The sequence below is a fragment of the Berghia stephanieae genome, chromosome 1, assembly GCF_034508935.2.
Source record: "Berghia stephanieae isolate SIO BIC M18660-M18661 chromosome 1, UCSD_Bste_1.3, whole genome shotgun sequence".
NCBI lineage: Eukaryota > Metazoa > Mollusca > Gastropoda > Nudibranchia > Aeolidiidae > Berghia > Berghia stephanieae.
The window spans coordinates 2,917,751-2,938,055 of record NC_088360.1 but is presented as its reverse complement, the minus strand read 5'-3'; the positions used below and the strand labels follow the sequence as shown (position 1 = coordinate 2,938,055).

Below are 20,305 nucleotides of genomic sequence, written 5' to 3'. Positions count from 1 at the left end.
TTACATTGTGTTTTACATGGCTCAAGGCAAAAGATAAAATATTTAGCAGGATAGGTGATTATACGACATAACAATAACAACGTATCTAAGGTAGTTGGCATTTAAGTGCCATAGGAAACATTCAGAACATTCATTCTCACCGTATATTTACGTTCTCCCTTATTAATTAAGGATGTCAGAAATAATGGTATCAATAATAAACGAACAAGCTTTAGAACTACATAACTAAATAAATGACATTTGATAATTCCTAATTGCAGCGGGTAAGAATGATTTCTTATAGTGTTCTTTGTTTGCTTTTAAGTGCAGCAGCCTATAACGTCTATTGCTCCCTCTGATTTGAGGGTACAGAGTATGACTTCCATCTCTTATTATCTTATTTAATTTCTTATTACACATAGTTTTTAACATGGTTTAAAATTCAAATTCAAATAAAGTTTAATGCCATAAAATTCATCAGTCGAATCTTCTTATAATCTATAACCTATTACTTGTTATCTATCTGTGCGACTATCTGTGCGGCTATGTGGTCTAGTGGTATGACACTCGCTTTCGGATCGGAAAGTCCTCGCTCTCGGGGCATAGTTGAGTCCTTGGAAAAGGCTCTTTACTCACATTCTCTCACCGTACTCATGTGTAAAATGAGTACCTGGCCGTTAACAGTGTTGTCTTTGTCCGAAAAATTGTAATATCGCCTAACAGGCGTCATGTCCCGTCCTACATGGTAAATGTTGCTGTTGGCCACGGACCCCTTGTAAATTGCTTTGAGCACATTTAGTGGATATTGCGCTATATAAAGCTCAATTTTTAAAACATTTTAATCTCTACACGATTTAAAGCAAATAGACATGTTACTTGACAACACTGGGTAATCCGAGTATGGTGCGGCTATGTAGTCTAGCAGTATGCCACTCGCTTTCGGATCGGAAGGTTCAAGGTTCGAGCCTCGCTCGGCGCATAGTATAGTCCTTGGAAAAGGCTCTTTACTCATATTCTCTCACCGTACTCATGTGTCAAATGAGTACCTGGCCTTTAACAGAGTTGTCTCTGTCGAAAAAAAAAAGAAATACCGCCTAACAGGCGTCATGTCTCGTTCTACATGTTACGTGTTGCTGTTGGTCAGGGACCCGTCGTAAAGCGCTTTGAGCACTATATGAAAGCTCAAAAAAGAACAAAATAAGGAAAAACCTTAATGCTGCTGCATAATACATAAGTTTATTACAATAAACTTTCAGTGGCAAAACCAAGATATAATTTGTCATCACTTTACTAAAAGAGTATACGAGTACTTAATTAAGGCCATTGATTGATGTAAGAATGCTAAAAGAAGGGGGTGCCTAAAACTTAGCAACTTTTAGGACATGAATGTAAAATAAGTATCCTACTGCAGGAACATATGAAGCATTGTGACGTGTAGATACACGATGAATCAGTTAAAACGCGCTTTATAAATGTGCTTAATTTCCATTGCTAAGTTAATAAAAAATGTCACTACTTATGAAAGCAGGTGCAAGAGATAGAAAAAAAAAACACAGTAAATTAAAGATCTACAATTGAGAAATGACATTAAATCAGAATAATTTTTTTTTAATTAAAAGACAAGATTTTTATGCCACGTCAAATGCCTTTAAAACAACCAGGATTATGACAACGTTACTAGTGAACCACAAAACGGTGGAGAATTGCAGGGTCTAGGCTGGACAATCCACTTAATTAAGGAACGTGCTGTGCACTCAATAACCTCTCCTTTCCAGATGCAGCGACCACTTATGGCTAATGACTCGCAAAATTGGCGAGTATGTTTTTGAATATTCGGCACCCCTTATTTGGAACTCCCTTCGAAGATATATCGAAGAGAGTATTGATGCAGAATTCTTTTTTTTTAACATTTTAAAACGATTCTTTTTAATATGTTAACACTGTAGAATTATATTGCTTTGTTTCATATTGCATGTTTAAGTGGTTGTATGTTTGAGTGTTGTTGCCACGTTACTGTTAAGCGCTTTGAGCTTGTTTATATACAGTGTAAGGCCCTTTATAAAAACCATATATTATTATTATTATTATTATTATTATTATTATTATTATTATTATTATTATTATAATAATAATTATTATTATTATTATTATTATTATTATTATTATTATTATTATTATTATTATTATTATTATTATAATAATAATAATTATTATTATTATTATTATTATTATTATTATTATTATTATTATTATTATTATTATTATTATTATTATTACTATTATTATTATTATTATTATTATTATTATTATTATTATTATTATTATTATTATTATTATTATTATTATCATTATTATTATTATCATTATTATCATCATTATTATCATTATTATTATCATCATCATCATCATCATCATTATTATTATTACTATTATTATTATCATTATTACTATTATTATTATTATTATTATTATTTATTATTATTATTATTATTATTATTATTATTATTATTATTATTATTATTTATTATTATTATTATTATTATGTTCTGGCCCCTCTTGCCAGGTATGCTATCTATTCAATTGCCCATCCTACATTACTGTGACCATACATAGATGAACGAATTGGCGGTAACAAGGACAATTTTACTTCACAAGGATGTAATATACACAAGGCCATATGGGTGACAATAGAACCAAAAGTCAGATTGACCGTGTGCTAATCAAGTCCATCTAGCCCACTTTATACCTATCTCGGGATTTGGACCTGGGTAAAGTGGTGGCTGTAAAATTAAGCTTGTTCTCATCTGTAATCACCTCAGCATATTATAATGGTAAAAAATATAAGAAAATTGCTTTTCCAAGTTACTGGAAATGAGTGCTTATTATTCAAATTTAAAATGAGCTTTATATAGCACAATATCCGCTAAATGTGCTCAAACGCTTAACAAGGGGTCCCTGGTCAACAGCAACATTTAACATTTAGGACGGGACATGACGCCTGTTAGGCGATATTACAATTTTCGGACAAAGACAACGCTGTTAACGGCCAGGTACTCATTTTAAATCTGAGTACGGTGAGAGAATGTGAGTAAATAGCCTTCTCCAAAGACTCAACTATGCGCCGAGCGCGAGGCTCGAACCCTGGACCTTCCGATCCGAAAGCGAGTGTCATACCACAAGACCACACATATACATACAGACTGATTGTCAAAATTTAGTGAAGCATACCTCTGGCTTTGACGTACATCTTGGGGAATTCACCAATAAAGTTGGCCAACTCGGAATCTTCAGGTTCATCATATCTGAAACAAAATGAATCATTTCAATCCCTATGCACGTGTCCTAGTTTATCGTTGTCTGCCCCTCCCTACCTCACAGAACTCCTAAAGAAATATTCGACAACTGGACCTTTGCGTTCCTCCAATGACACCACCCGTTTGGCTATCCCACGCTTTCGTACAAAGGCGGGAACAAGGTACTTTTCTCATTTGGTCCATCTGTATGGAACACCATTCTACAGAGCATCCGATAATCTAAATCATTGTCTGTTTCAAGAAATCCTTGAACATATTTCTTTTTTTGATGTCATGTACTTTAAATATTGTTTTGTGTTGATGAAATTTAAAGCGTCAAGAGCCTCATTGTTTAGGATACCTTGCGCTCTATAAGAGTAAATCATCATTATTATTATTATTATTATTATTATTATTATTATTATTATTATTATTATTATTATTATTATTATTATTATTATTATTATTATTATTATTATTATTATTATTATTATTATTATTATTATTATTTCTCTATATTCTGACTAGGTTTTATGTCATATTTTGTTAAGGCATTCATAAATAATCTATCATTTTTTGTTTTTATTTTGAATTTTGCTGAAAAACTTAAGTAAGGGGTGTGTGACTGCAAGCGTTTTGTAACTAAAGAGAAACAAACCTGGCCAAAACAGATCCGTCCTTGCCGCAAATGATAGCAGCGGAATGCCAGTCTTTCTTTTGCTGGACAAACTTGTAGCATTTCTCTCCATATGCAACATATCCCTTGCGGCATGAAAGGTCAGACTTGCCTGAAATAATTTTTTTAATAAATAGACGTTTATTGCGGAAAATTGTCACTCAAAAATGCTTTGCTAATTCATCAAACTTACTTGAAAGAAATTATCATATCAGTAAGTTCACAATTCCAACACACAGAACCAACACATATAAAAACAGTTTCTTCCCCCCAAAAAAACCATCAAGGAATGGAACACTCTCCCACCAGAAATCCTAGATATTACCAACAACAACAAACCGGATCAATTATTAAACATTTATCTTTCAACTCAATAACACAAAGATGGAGAAAGTCACCACATAATTGTATAAAATCTGAAGTGATGGGAAATCCACCTTTTGCAGATAAAGACGTTGAATTTAATTTTAGCTGATGTTAAATATCTTATAACTCTATTAGTTTTCTTTTCATTTTATTATTCGTTTTATGTGACGGTTGGGAAACCATCAGAAAAGTTAACTCTGAATCAAAACATTTCAAATTTGTACCGCCAATCAAAGCATATTATGTTATTTCAAAACAATTTATTCAATGTAGACAAAACACTCTTAACTATGAGTAATAAAACACACACACACACACACACACACACAGAGAGAGAGAGAGAGAGAGAGAGAGAGAGAGAGAGAGAGAGAGAGAGAGATACACAAAGAATATTAGCATATATTTAAATCAAAAACAAACAGCAGGCATAATTCTCAGCATCTATATTTTTCGTAAAGAAATTAAAAACCAGTCAAGTGTCTCACAAATGACAAGACAGCTGACACCGATGGAGTCCATTGCTGCCACCACGAGATAATCTACAATATTGAGTGACATAACCGACAAGGGAACCAATCCAAAAGTATGGAAACATCATCACTATTAATTACAACCACAACTGGCACAACCACTACATAAAGCACAACTACCATCATCATCATCATCATCATCATCATCATCATCATCATCATCATCATCATCATCATCATCATCATCATCATCATCATCATCATCATCATCATCATTATCACAATCATCATTACGAACATCATTACTAACATCATAAGCACTACCACCACTATCACTCTCATCACCACCATCCCCATCCCCTACCCCAACATCATCGTGATAGAAAAACATCAGCAATTGGAATGAAGGTAGTGTCAACAAATAATCAGAGCAGTACAGTGATTGCAAGGTATTCCATATTAAACTTTATATGATAGAGAGAATTGGGGGCAGCGTGGCTCGTTGTGTGCCTTGAGCAAGTCACCACGCCCTGGCTCACTTTGCGGCGCTGCACCACGGCTGACGCCTGGGTCATTCCAGTCTTCCCTTGGAATTGACTCTTAAGTCAAATTTCCCCTTGGGGATGAATAAAGGGAATTTATTTATTTATTCTTATTTTTATTTTATTTATTTATCTATTTAATTATTTATGTATTAATCAGTTAAGTAATTAATCTATTTATTTATTTATATATGTATTTATTTGTCAATCACTTAATAAGGAAAGACAAACATACAAACACAATACAAGATAACACATATACACAAAAACACAAACAGACATTATGACTATTATACTGTACAATAACAAAACAAAAAAACACACACACATACTTACACACACTCACGTGCGTGCACACACACACACACAGACACACACACACACAAACACAAACACACATACACAATTCTTACATTCATTGCCATCAGGAACGAATCCGTCATGACATCTACATTTCCTTCCTCCCTCAATACAATCAGCATGGGTGGAGCAAGGTGTCAATTTCTTCTCTTCTAGGTTTCCATCCTTGCAAATCAAAACCAAAGCGCATGGAACAGCCACGTATTCATCCCCATTCTGAAATATATGAATATAAAATTGGTCATCGTCATGTCCAAATTATTTTTTTTCTTAAAAAAAACTTGAGCTTTTATATCGCTCAATATCCACTAAAGTTGATCAAAATGCTTTACAAAGGATCCCTAGCCAACAGCAACACTTGACATTTAGGACGAGAAATGACGCCTGTTAGGGGATTTACATTTTTTCAGACACAGACAACGCTGTTTACAACCAGGTACTCACTTTCCACCTGAGTACGTTGAGAGAATGTGAGTAAAGAGCCTAGGATCAAAGGTGTCCATGAATAAAAATAACAAGATAAATGGTTGGTTTCACACAACTATCAGTACGGTATCCCCACCTATAAGATGATATCGTATACACAGGCACTAAATTCATAGAAAAAACAATAGCATTTCACAGAAGAAAAAACCCCGAATCTAGCAAGGGTCTGAACAAAACCAGGTAGTAACGGTCGTGGACAGTGACATGAAGTCACTAGCAAGAAACCGAGATAAATGGAGATAAAAGAAAAGAATTGAGCTTTTACATTATGCGATATCCACTTAAAGTGCTCAAAGCGCTTTACAAGGGGTCCCTGACCAACAGCAACATGTAACATGTAGAACAAAACATGACGGCTAAAAGGCGACGTTACAATTTTATTCCGACAGAGACAACGCTGTTAACGGCTAGGTACTCATTTTACACCTGAGTACGGCGAGAGAATGTAAGTAAAGAGCCTTTTCCAAGGACTCAACTATGGCTTGAACCCAGGACCGTCTGATCCGAAAGCAAGTGTCATACCACAAGATCACATAGCCGTTCTTATAGCACTGTATAGTATAATAGTTTGATGAATATGTGAAACAGAAACTGACATTGAGTGTGAAACGTTTTCCGTCATCAAGTTCGATGTCACATGAGTTGTCACATTCATCAAGAGGGACGCAGTTCATCTTGGCATCAAGATAGAAACCAGCTTTGCATGCACAGCCAGGCTCCTCGAACTCATCATCGCAGTTCTTAGAAAGTTCTTTGTCGTTGCAGGTGTCTTGGCAAGCAGGTTTCAAATTTGGGACAAATTCCATGTTTGGTTGTTCTTCACAACGTTTTGCTGCTTCATTTTCTGACAAAAAAAGGATGGGGGAGTGAGAAAAACAAGTCTATATCAGATTCTATTTATAGCAAATGATTTTAAATCTTATAGCATAACTAGTCAAGATCATCAATTCATAAAAAGAAATGGAAAGTCATTCAAATTTGAAGTGTATTATAACATTTAGAATATTATTATTTATTAAAATTTTCAAAGACTCTTTTTTTAAGCCAATAACTTTAAGGTCAATATCCCTATGCCTATGTTTAGTGTATATGTAGATTGAGCTTTTAAAAAATATTTAGAAATTGAGCTTTATATAGCGCAATATCCACTAAATGTGATCAAAGCGCTTTACAAGGGGTCCCTGGTCAACAGCAACATTTAACATGTGGGACGGGACATGACGCCTGTTAGGCGATATTATAATTTATCGGACAAAGACAACGCTGTTAACGACCAGGTACTCATTTTACACCTGAGTAAGGTGAGAGAAAGTGAGTAAAGAGCCTTTTCCAGGGACTCAAATATGCGCCGAGCGCGAGGCTCGAACCCAGGATCTTCCGATCCGAAAGCGATTGTCATACCACACGACCACATAGCCGCACATAGATATAAGAAAAAGATTTTTAAAAACAGACAAAGTGATGATAAACATTGGATGTCTCTCATTCTCGAAGTTAAAAAAAAGTCTATTTCAGATTCTATTATAGCAAATGATTTTAAATCTTATCTTAAATTTAAAGCAACAAATAATATTTAATTTAATGTTTAATTTACATTTTACATGGGGAAAATATAGACATTACAAATAATATAAAGTTAATGGCTGGAGTATGATATGTCTATATAATTATAATACCATTTAATAAAATATTTTTCTTGCAGCAATAGAAAATGCTGCAGAAATAAAACTGATTAATACGTATTGGACTGGATTCCTTTTTCGATTCTGTGATAGAATAACAATTTTGAATTACTTGAATTTGGTGTTTCTCTTACTTATTGATTTCAATCATCATCTTAACGAATTGCAGCTGTATAGAAAACCTTTTTAAAAGGAAACCTTCAAAATTTGCATAATCAATAAGAGGAAAAAAGTATATTGAAAATAGAGGAAGAAGACTGCAAAATAAGCTCACCACAATCAGCAAAAATACGCCACGCCTTGTCAAGTTCAGGATCAAGAATATCAAGGGCCTGATGAATAGCATTGATAGTTCTTTCAATGTCATAGCATCTGTCGGTGGTTGGATCCCAACACACGTCATCTACACATTCTTTGAACTCTTCACGTAAATTGGCTAAGTTGGCTTCCCTTGAAGTGTCATCGGAACTGTCAAGCTGCAGAAGATTTGGGAAAATTTGGCAAGAATGAATGGGGTAATGTAAATGTTGCTGCTCGGAGCTCGAAGAAATAAATAACAATGTAGAATTGAATGTAAGCTTCAATTTAATCACGAAAACAGATAGAATGGTCGTCTCGGGTTTCATCTTTCTCAACAAACAGGATGAAGGAAACACTACAGATGAATGAGATGATGTGGTAGTGGCGTTGTTAAGACGAATAAAACAAAACATTCATGTATACTAGATTTAACGAATCAGCTTACTAGTCTAACATCCCAATCAATGGGATTTCAACTATTATGAATGCATTTTTATCAAGCACATTGAAAGGTATACTCGATTTAACGAATCGGCCTACTAGTCTAACGTCTCAGTCATGGGATTTCAACTATTATGAGTGCATTTTTATCAAGCACATTGACAAGTAGATGCCTTTTCTTTTATAATTTCAAAGGCCTATTACTCCAACTAGAATGCTCTAATAAACTAATTTGTATTAACAATAATCAAAGAATCTCGCATTGTATTGTTCAATATCTGAAGAGAAAAAATATGCAGTTTTTATTTGTAAATATGAGAACCAAAATCCTTTAATCTTTTATGAAACATCTGACCAATTTTGGTGAGTTATTTTATATTCTTAATCCAAATGAACATCTTTCCACTGTGACAGTAATATAACCAAATACAATAGCAAATATCATATTATTTCAAATGAGCTCTTTTCAACTTACCACTGCTTGTACGAGTGGAGAACCTTTGTCGACATCGAAAATTCCACACATATTTGGTTTGGAAATTTTGTCTTTCTCTGCTTGAGTACATACTTTAGGTTCATCAATTTTCATAGGGCATCTGTAGAAAAGAAAATTAATACTTCATTTTTTATACAATTGCAAGATGAGTGGAAATTAATGAAAGATCACAAATTCCTTTTTTTTTGGAAAACGGTGGCCTAAATCTGAGTAATATTGATGAGAATGAATGAGAAAGAAAAGTATAGTATGCTTAAAGTTCAAATTTGTAAAATCTTAATTTTAAAGCAGCAAATAATATGGGGGCAGCGTAGTCTTTGCTTCGTACCCGAAAGGTACCTAGCTCGAATACCCGCTGCATTGTGTGGCCTTGGGCAAGTCACTTCGCCTTAACTCATTTGCGGCGCTGCACTGCGTCTTACGCCTGGGTTATTCCAGTCTTCCCTTGGAATAGACCCTAAAGAAAAATGTCCCCATGGGATGAATAAAGGGAATGTTATTCTAATTTTTTAAAAAATTTTATCCAAAAATGTATTGGGACTCTTCCTCCCTTAAAACGCAAATCTTATCTCTTGAATGCCTATATTATAACATGTTGACAGAAGATTGGGTCTTCTAAACCCTTAAGCCTGCCAGGAGGGTGAAATGAAATTACCAGACCAGACCAGACCTTATTTACTGGGGGTTTGGCATGCTATCCGAACAATCGCACTGTTGAAAAAATATGAGAGCTGCAAAAATGAACATTCTCAAAGTCCAAGTCACTTTGGAATGTGCAATGATTAAAAAAGGAGTTCCCAAAATTTCCTAAGAGTACTCTAGCAAACCTAAAATTTTCTTCCACTTTTTCATTAGACATTTTAGGTTCAACTGTACGTCTTTTCTCTCTGTAAAAGCCCTCCATCAATCTCTATTTTATACAAAATATTCACTCATTTTTCAGTTCTCCCAACGTTGTCAAGTAAGCATTGTCACTTTAATATTCTTTTTCCAAATCATTATGGAGCGTAGCTGGTAAAGTTTTTAGGTTTGTTTCAATATGTTAGTAAAATATGCTGTCATGGCCATGCTGGCTAGGAATTCCTTGTATCTTCTTAAAATATGTCCAAATAATGTCCATCTTGTGTCCATGATTCAAATATGTGATTTTTTTACATCTTTTTTTTCAGATTGAAGAGCTTACTTGGACAATGTCATCTGAGAACTCTTCTAATTTTATTTTTTTTTTTAAATTGTTTTGAATAAAATACATTAAGTTTTCTTTCGCCTGTTCCTGTGAAGAACCCAGGAGTTGCAAGAGCACAGGAGGACAGATTGATTTCACCGGGAAATCGTAAAGTTAAAGTTATGTTTTCAATAAATTTTAATTGCTCTCTTCCAAATGTGTCTCTTTTTTCGAAAGGATGTTTTCAATTATCCTTTTCTTGCTCTTTCTAGAAGCGTGCCAATTTCTTTTGTTCTCTGTTTTTTTGGACATCTTTTTGAAAAGTTCTGAGCTCTGTTTTGTTGAAATTGATCCCGAGGTTTTGATCAAGGCAGATCTTTTCAATTTCTGTTCAGTCTCTGAACTTTGATTCAATTCAAACAGAATCATTTTTATATATTGTTTATCTTTCGTGAAGTTATTCTAGGTTGAATTTCCAGCATTGGTCTTGTTTCTGAGGACCTACAAAGTTAGTAAGATAGATAATAAAAAGTATCAAACTTATGCTCTTTATATCCTTGTGACGTTCTGAAATTAAAATATAAAAGCTCTTGTAGAGTAGTTGCGACATATAATCTTGTATATTTTCAAATTTAGAGTAGTTTCACTGTTAAAATTTTCGAAAATTCATAATTCAACACTGCCCAACTTCTCTGGAACACAATAAGGGAAACTTTTGGGAAAGGATGAAATGTGAAAAGTAATGGTTTAGTATCCCGAACTGCCACTTTTAATAAAGCAACCAAATTTTGATTTATCTGTTGTGTGTGTGTGTGTGTGTGTGTGTGTGTGTGCGCGCGTGTGTGTGTGTGTGTGTTTGTGTCTGTATGTGTGTGTGTGATTTTTTTTCTTTCTTTTTTTTAATTATTTTTTGTTGTTGTTGTTGTTTGTTTTGTATTGTGTGTGTGTGTGTGTGTGTGTGTGTGTGTTTTAGAGTGTCTTTTAAGAAAAATACCAGATGTTGAAAAAAATCAGTCCAAACGTCAAAATAAGATGAATTACTTACACATCCTCTTCTTTCATAAATCCTGCAACAACATACTCTTTGTTAATTTGATCAGAAGACATTTTAGTGGTGGATCCTTCCTTTCTCAGGTCATTGTTTGCTTTGCCATCAAAGTTGCCGCACAAGCCGCACATAGCGTTTTTGTAATGGTCTGGAACAAAGACCTGTGGAATGCAACATTAAAACCTTTTAATTTCTCAGTTTTCAGTCAACATCCATTTCAATCCAATCCTATCATTCAGTTTAAGATCATCTATAAAAATATATATTTTAGTTTTTTCATATGAGATTCCAATTGAGTTGATTTCTTGGATGTGGAATAGGTCAAGAAGAATTGCATTATCTGGAAGTTCTAGACCAGAAGCACAATATTGATGAACAAAAGCAATAGAATTATCGACATCTTTTCATGTGGTTGAAATGCGAATAGTATGTACACCAGTTTTCATAATTGTTAAACAATATAAACATAGTATATCCATATGTGATGCCAATATACTAACGAAATCAGTACATTGGGTGATTTTGCACATTCAGAAATGTAAATTCTCTTGTTTTAATTCAGTTCTGCTAAAACCTGCATCAGACTTACAAATAGCATTAAAAATTGAATTGGGAGAAAAGAGGCTGAGGCAACATCTTAGCTGTAGCATTTTCATTGTTGTCAAATTATTAATTCTCTATTACTCCCTCCCATATTTACAATTATTATAAAAAAACAGTGTCAATATTAAATGAGTGTTATACAAATTTTTTTTATTCAAAAGGACTTACATATAGGCCGTACATATTGTCCCATTGAATCTTAAGGCAGAAGTTAGTCCTAATTATCAAAACGACTTTCTTTCCACAAGCCTTTGCGTCGATCTTGATCACATCATCATCATATCCAATGGCATTGACCTCACGCTAAACGAAGAGGAGAGAACATTTGCAAACATAACATAAAGATGAGTTATCCATGAAAACTAAATTTAAAAGATACACCACTTATATCCATTGATCATCAATCAAAAAAAAGGATAATTTTGGAAAGAAAATAAAAGCACAAGAGAGGGTAAAACATAAAGAGATACGACGAAAGGCGGTATCAACAATGCTCTTACTTCCTAAGAAAGATTATGTTGGACTCCCTTCACTTGCTTTAAGGGCAAAACAGTGTAACAAGAGCATCTTTCGTTGCACTGTTTAGTTTAAACAGTGACTGTGTCAGAAGATGTCAAAAAGGTTGAATTTTACACTACGTTTAGTTGGTTGATAAAGAAACAATAAAATCATTATCATTGTCAGCCTTCAAAATTAAATAACTCAAACACGATTTTCTTTCAAGAGTTTTGTTTTCATTTTTCTGGCTTATTTTCAAAATGTAAAAAATGACAACAAACCAAAAAGTGGTTGGAAATCTGAAGAGGTGTTCGTTTATAAGGGCATGTGCGTTTATTAGGACATTAGTATGTAACTACTTATCAATAATTGCAATTAATTATACGATTTTTGTGGTTTTGTGATATGACTCATGCCATCAGACTGGAAGGTCCCTGCTTTGAGACCAGTTATGAGTGGTACTAAGTTGAAATCTTGGAAAAGGCTTTTTACTCACGTTCTTTCACTGTTCGGTGGAAAATGAATACCTTACCTCTGTGTTTAAAAATATTGTCTTCAGCCATCATGTCCTGTGCTGTATGCTAAGTGTTCTTTGGCTTAGGACCACTTTTTGAGCGCTTTGAGCAATTTAAATGAGTATTTAAGAATATAAAAATCTCATCTAATTTATTTAAGAAATAAGACTTACATCATTGACAAGCATTTTCCCTTGGAGGAAGATGTAGTTGTTGTCCCCAATAGTTAAAGAGAAGCCTTTTGTCCATGATGGTCTAACATTTGGTCTATGTTTATAGTTTTTGGTAACAATTCTGTTTATGAAAGAATATCAGTGAAAGTACTTAAAATGTGATTAACAGATTTTGCCTGAAAGATTCTATTATGACCGTTTTATCAAGTTATCCAACTTAGCTTTTTATTTATTTTGTTATCCTTACGATAATAAATTTATCGATTTAGAGTATTGAAATTGATCATGGATATAAAACTATTCTAGTTGTGAAATTACTATTTAATTTTAGAGGGTGCGATTTAAAAATTTGGAAAAAAATTAGTAGGATGTTTCAAATTAAGTAAAAATCAGAAACATTCGAAATTTTACAAGCAACAAAAACAAAGCCTCAAGTAAATGCTTTCCAAGTTTAATCAAAAACCCTTTTTTTGGTTAAATAACTATTTTGGTTATACCAAAGTCGTTCAAAAATCACGATATCAAAAGTTTTCAAACTTGCATCTTGTTTTTAGTTTTCACTAGAAACCCATAAAATGATGTTGTTTACAAACAAAATCAGACATTCCGCTGAAGGCAATTGGTTTATCCAAATAAACTTAGATTGTCTGCTGGAGTAAGCAGGCAGGGAACGACAAGGTTACATTTCATTGACATGTCAACCACAAAGTGAATGTGCAAAATTATCTGATATTGTTATAAGAAAAATTTATTCACAATTTTGTTTCACTTTATCCCAATCGGTCATTCGTTTATCAACAAGATGGGGCAACTTTCCACACTAGTAAAACGACACCGTTTTTCTTTTGAGAGAAAATGCCATTTGATTTCTTTCTAAAGAGAGATGGCCTCAAATGCGTTCTGACTTGAAAACAATGGACTGCAGTTGTCAATTCAAAATACACTATTCAAGAGATAAGAAAGTCAATTGAATCTTGGATAAAAAAGGCTAAGCACAGTCATAAAGCAAAATGGGTGATCGAAAGATAAACAATAAAAATTGAGTTCAGACTTCCGACTGCCTGCCTCCCAGCTAAAGATCCCCGCCATGACTAGGTGATAATTGTGACCCATCGTCTCAAAACGGTATTATGTCGGAATGAACCACTTGCTTAAAGGCCGAATTAAATGTTAAACTGGTCAAAAATAGAAATTGTTGACATTAGCACCCTAAAATGTGGTATCCATCCTTCTCAATAAAGTCATATAAACTCAACACAAGTCTAATATTTCTGGCTACAAATTCAATTTTCAACATCTTAACCAACCGGACTTAATACCGTTTTGAGGTGAAGGGTCACAATTGAGCAATCTTGATTCAGAACAAAGACAGAGAGCAACATGGAAAGAGAAAACAGATATGGGGGATAGAAAACACAGCAAGTGATCTCTTTCGTAGAAGATAAGAAGGTCCTACCAAGAAAAAAAAATGATGAAGTAGTCATTGGATCAAATGGATTGAACAAGTAGTTTTCAAAAGGATGTGGTGAACGTGCTTTGACAGTGAGAACAACAAGAAATGAAGAGAGTAGGAGAGTGCCAGAAGACAATAGAGAACAAAATTTCGCGGCGGCGATGTGGGCTCGAACCCGCGACCTTACTGGTACTGGCGGGGGAGAACGTGACTCTACTGTATGAGCTATCCACGCAGTATCTCTATTGTCTTCTGGCACTTTCCTACTCACTTCATTTCTTGTTGTTATCAGCATACGTGCCTGCTCCACTCACTTTTTTTGACAATGAGACCATGATCACAAACTATACAGAAGGAGTTTTCTGCGTCCTTGAAAGAAGCGCGTAAATCAATACAAAACAATCAGGTAACATGTTATTCCAGACTACAATATGTCTATTCAAAATACAAAATAATGTGATAAAATATGAAGAACAAAATCAAATCAACTTACTTGAATGCCGGATAAGTGTCAGAGGCCTGAAAGCCATTGCAGGTGGACATAAAGTCGTAGCTGCAAATTCCCATGAAATCATATTTGAATCCATCCATGGTACTGTAATGGGGATCTCCTGTAGCCTTACATCTGTATGTAGCTGATGTATAAAGAAATTAGTCAAATTCAGTTCGTTTCAGTCTAACTTAAAGTCTCATTTGCCAATAAAATGATATCATAAGGATACATAAAACTGCTCTGGATATTATAAAGAACAAGAATTTTAATGCAAGTTGCCAATGCTATTGTGACAATATTAAAAATAACTAAAAATAACCAATGAGTTGTTAACAAAACGCTATTGTATTTTGCCATAAGGTGGTGAGAATGTATTTAGTCAAATATTTCTTATATAAATATATATATATATATATATATATATATATATATATATATATATATATATATATATATATATATATATATATATATATATATATATATATATATATAAATTCGCTCACGTATTTTAACATTTTTGCCGACTGGTGAAATGGAGAACATGGAAACGATTGTTTCGGCAAAAAATACGTGAGTACATTTATTGATTTTTATGCTCTAACCTAAATCATTGAGCACTCTTGTACCTACAAGTACCCACAAAAATTATTTTTAACAGTAGAGATTGATTAAATAATATGATTCATAACACTACGAGTATAAAGACTACCTAAAATGAAAGCATATTGACTAGTTTACAGACGGAATTTTTTTATGATTGAAAAGAAAAGAATATTGCTGATATATATATCTAATGAATATGTACTTATTATAAATTTTACAACACGTTTTAAAGCTCATTACAAGAAACATACTTATTTTCTTAGAATTCAAATAGCAAGTATCTGTGTGAATCTTGTTGGATTTGTTTTTGGGTTTCTTCTGTTTGATGCAAACAGCACCAGTACGGCGATTGACACAAACTTTGCCTTGGCTCTGACAACCTTTTTTCACCATGTTGACTCGACAATCATTGGGGTCTGAAATTAATAGGTATTTGATGTTAATGTGGTTATTCTACGGCGCTGAAAAAAAAATTCTGAGGGATTAAAGTGGTAAATCATCTAAAATAGTAGAATAAAACGTCTTTAAATATTATATATTATAATCAGTGATCAACTGTCATAGACAAATTTCATTTTCCTCTTATTGGGTATGAATCAGCGTGTATATATATGCAGGTCTGACATCCGAAAGCAATCATTGGCCTTCTTTAACATTGTTGTAAAATGGACAATATGTTACATCATTTATGAGAGTTCCTTTACAATACTGAGCCCAGAATAAACTGGCTTCTTAGACTTGTAAAAATGCGCACATCAGTATGGATCAACATATTATTACAGCAATGAATATTTCAGACGACTGAATTATTGAAAACATAAAATAAAATCAACCACGTAGTTTGTGGAGGCGAGGTCAATGATATCTTTTTTTTTGTAATTACGATATTGATAGTTTACTGGTGGCTAATGTTAGTGGTGTAGTAGTGGTGGTAGTGGTGATGGTGGTGGTGGTGGAGGTGGTGGTGGTGTAGTGGTAGAGGTGGTGGTGGTGTAGTGGTAGAGGTGGTGGTAGTGGTGGTGGTGGCAGTGGTAGAGGTGGTGATGGTGGTGGTGGTAATGGTGGTGGTGGTAATGGTGGTGGTGGTGGTGGTGGTAATGGTGGTGGTGGGGGGGGGGGTTAAAATTGTAGTAATGACAGTGGTGATGTTGTGTTGTAAATGTACATCATCTGAGAACTTAGTAAAAATAATCTTGTAAGATTAGCATGTATGATTTACATCATTACGTGAACCCTCTCCTTACCAACTATAGGAAAATCGTCACGTTCTTTACGATACAGCCAACACCTTTCTTATTCAAATTTCTTTTGTACATCAGAAAATTTAAAGAAAATGAACAGAGTGTGTTTTGCTAAAGACAATTATTTATCGCAAGAACTTACTGCTATTATGTCATAGTGATAAAAAATATATTTTTGTGTTAATTGGGTCTGAAGTTTTGGGGAAAATCCTGAAAATGGTTGGTGAGGAGAGAGTTACATTTTTATAAACATACCATCCCTCAGGCATTTAAACCTAACTTCAGCGTTAGGACAGGTCTTTCCTGCAGGCTGTTTGTTGTTGAAACAAATAAATCTTCCTCTTTCACATGCCTTGTGCAATTTCAAACCCTGGGTGTTTTGCTTTGAGAAAAGTTTATTCGTTCCAACTTGTCTGCATTGCATACTGATTGGCTGTGTGCAAAGACGATCATTTTTCTAAAAACGAAACAAGAAAAAAAGGACTAGACTCTAATCAATAACTACTTTTTTATAACTTATGATTTTAACAAATTGAAATGCATAAAATTCGGTGCAAAAAGAAAAAAAATAATAGAAATCTAATAAAGATAAATAAAATTCTCTTTATTCCTCTCCAAGGGTCTATTCTAAGAGAAGACTGGAATAACCTAGGATCAGCCGCAGTGCAGCGGCGCAAAGTGATCTGCGGCAAGGTGACGTAATTAAAGTCACACAGCGCGGCAGGTAGTCACACTCTGTACCGGGTACCAAGCGAAGACAATACCACTGAGCCACACGGAACCCGGGTGAGTGGAAATTAAAACATTTCGTGTGCATCCTATCTATTCATTTTGTCAAAATATTAAAGAATTCTTGTCTTATTATGAAATGTCACCTTCTCAATACCATCCTCACCATCTTTGCTTGACAAATATCCAATTGTTTATTATGACAAAACTTCTGAATCAAAAATATCAAATGAAATGTTTAGAATTATTATTATCATATACGCCCAAAATAATATATTTTGAAGTGAGAAATCCTTTAACATTTTGTATAGATAGAATGATGTTGGCGTCATTCGGGTCTTTGTTATTGTTTTTGCCATCCGCGTTTATGAGGAATTCTCACTTAACTTTATTATCCAGACTATAAACGTTCAAGGTTACACATAGTTTTGTGTGTTGGTCCGTTATACTTCCGGATGGCAATGTTGTGAGCTTCTTAGCAAATCGCATACTAGTACTGTGTGTTGGTCCATTATACTTCCGGATGGCAATGTTGTGAGCTTCTTAGTCAAGCGCATACTATCTATAGTGTCACTAAGCTGACATGTCTGGGTTCTACAATATTAATTTACATTCTGTCAATTGTTTTGTCAAGTCCGTTTATATTATACATAGGTCTCATTTTGACTAGTAATACAGTGTGGGGTTTTTTTTATTGACATATTTCATGATTGAATAGCTCAAGAGCTATGTAAGATTTCATCAAACGTTTTTCGCCATATGTACAGGATGTATTCGAGTTTTGATTAACACAAGGTTTATCACTGTGCGCCCTTTTGGTAGCTGAGCTATGACGTCATCAGTAGAAAAGGGCTAGTTTCATATAAATGGTAATTTATTTTGGCTTTGTCCGACATGATTCTCGAAAGTTCATTTAATTTAACATGTAAATCTAAGGATATCATCTTGGAAAATTGCCTTGACACTGTAAAACCTTTTTGTGCATGACGTCATCACTTATTGTACTGACGTTGCTGTATAACGACCTTAAATCTATATGGGAAAGTAGCTTAAGGTGACAATGAGTTGTTTGTTTTCAAACCTGTTGTTACGCTATCATGTGTTAACAACCCTTCATGGTCATCCAATGAAAAGTTCTCACCATGATAAACTCATGACCGACCGCAAATCGCCAGTTGCTTTTGTTGATCGCACAATGCTAGTTGGTTTTGTGTGTAACGTTCAGGGCTGGATAATAGCAAGACATAGCGCAGGTTTCTGTTTTATGTGAATCGGACAAGTGGCTAACTAATAAAAAATATTACAGAAAAGGCCAATCTGTACTATGTAAATTCGATCAAACGATTGACCAATAAAGCATAGCAAAGAGAAGGTTTGTTTTTGTTTTTAAGGGTTTTACTGCGCTTGAAACACATTTAGGTTATATCAGCGCCAGTAAAAAGAAAATGGGATAGTAAAAAGTTCTAGAATTACAATTAAAGCACTCAAGAAAAAGTAAATCATAGGGGAACTGGGGAAAAAAAGGGATCAGATGTAGATTCCAAGAACATACCACCAATGTACTTAGTTTGAGATCACCTATAAGTCTCATCCGCACACAGACGCAAAATCCAACAAAGAGGAACACACTCAAATGCTTACAGTGTACATTCAAAATAACAAATATAATAATACATAACAGAGAGATGATTTACAAGGAAAAAAATATCATCTCCCAAAACAATAACTATGCATTTGACTGTTTCCCTCCCAGCTAGGACTCCGGCCAGGGCCAGGACAAAACCAAGTCATCTCATTCCAAGACAAAGACAGAAAGCATGTTGGAAAACAGATATAAGGGGATAGAAGACACAGTATGTACCCCCCTGCCCACTATGGGAGGTCAGGAACCCCACCCAGGCAAAGAGAAGGCGTGTTATGTTAATACGATCATTAAAAGCATAGAACAGAAAAGGTTGATCTGTCCTATGTGTATGAGTCAATAGTCTGATGTCACGTCGCCCAGCAACGGCGGCCATCGTGATTCTAAACAAAGAAAATCTGTACTTTTTATTCGTCATACTGGCTAGAACTTTTCATATGTCTTGTGATCAAAATGTGGAAAAGTCAAAACATGATCAGATTTATAATGTTTTCTTTCCTCTGGATACGCTTTTATGCTCGTCGGAGAAATATTTCAAAAGGGTGTCTGCTGTTGTTCCGATAGTTTAGAGCCAGTTACTAAGTTACCATGCGTCATTACGAGGGAAGTGACGTTACGACTGTTGAAGCGTATTCTTAATAGCACATCTCCATGGCATAAAGGAATGTGATAATATTTGGTATCTTGAAACGTGTGCGAATAATCCTATCAAGACATAAGACGGATAGTGATAAAATATTGTGCGAAGTACGTTTGAGAATATTTGCTATATCAAGAGCCCGTGTCGGGTCAAGAGTGTGGAAGTACCCATTCTACACATCTTCACGCGAAGCCAGATCAAACCCCATTATAAGAATCTGAGGATCAATCCTGGGACAACAAAAAGACAAGATGTGTGTGTGTGTGTGTGTGTGTGTGTGTTTTGTGTTGTCTTTATTTGTTACCAAATTGGTACGTTTTATTGGAAAACACTTTTATTTTATTTAACATTTTCTGATTATTATTTTAAATAAATTTATTTTTTAATCAAATCGGCAGACTTATAGAT

General features: G+C 34.3%; 1 protein-coding gene across 1 annotated transcript in view; it reads right to left on the bottom strand.

Moving 5' to 3' along the window:
* The window catches only part of LOC144966211 (uncharacterized), a 119,460-nt gene that overhangs the window by 57,146 nt on the left and 42,009 nt on the right, over positions 1-20,305 (bottom strand). Inside the window, exons 31-42 of the mRNA XM_078902392.1 lie at positions 17,142-17,343; positions 15,897-16,061; positions 15,040-15,181; positions 13,094-13,214; positions 12,076-12,210; positions 11,302-11,465; positions 9,071-9,191; positions 8,129-8,330; positions 6,769-7,016; positions 5,740-5,902; positions 3,931-4,060; positions 3,208-3,281 (exon numbers count right to left, since the gene is read on the bottom strand). Of these exons, the coding sequence (XP_078758518.1) occupies positions 3,208-3,281; positions 3,931-4,060; positions 5,740-5,902; positions 6,769-7,016; positions 8,129-8,330; positions 9,071-9,191; positions 11,302-11,465; positions 12,076-12,210; positions 13,094-13,214; positions 15,040-15,181; positions 15,897-16,061; positions 17,142-17,343 (1,867 nt within the window). The remainder of the gene's footprint in view (positions 1-3,207; positions 3,282-3,930; positions 4,061-5,739; positions 5,903-6,768; positions 7,017-8,128; positions 8,331-9,070; positions 9,192-11,301; positions 11,466-12,075; positions 12,211-13,093; positions 13,215-15,039; positions 15,182-15,896; positions 16,062-17,141; positions 17,344-20,305) is intronic.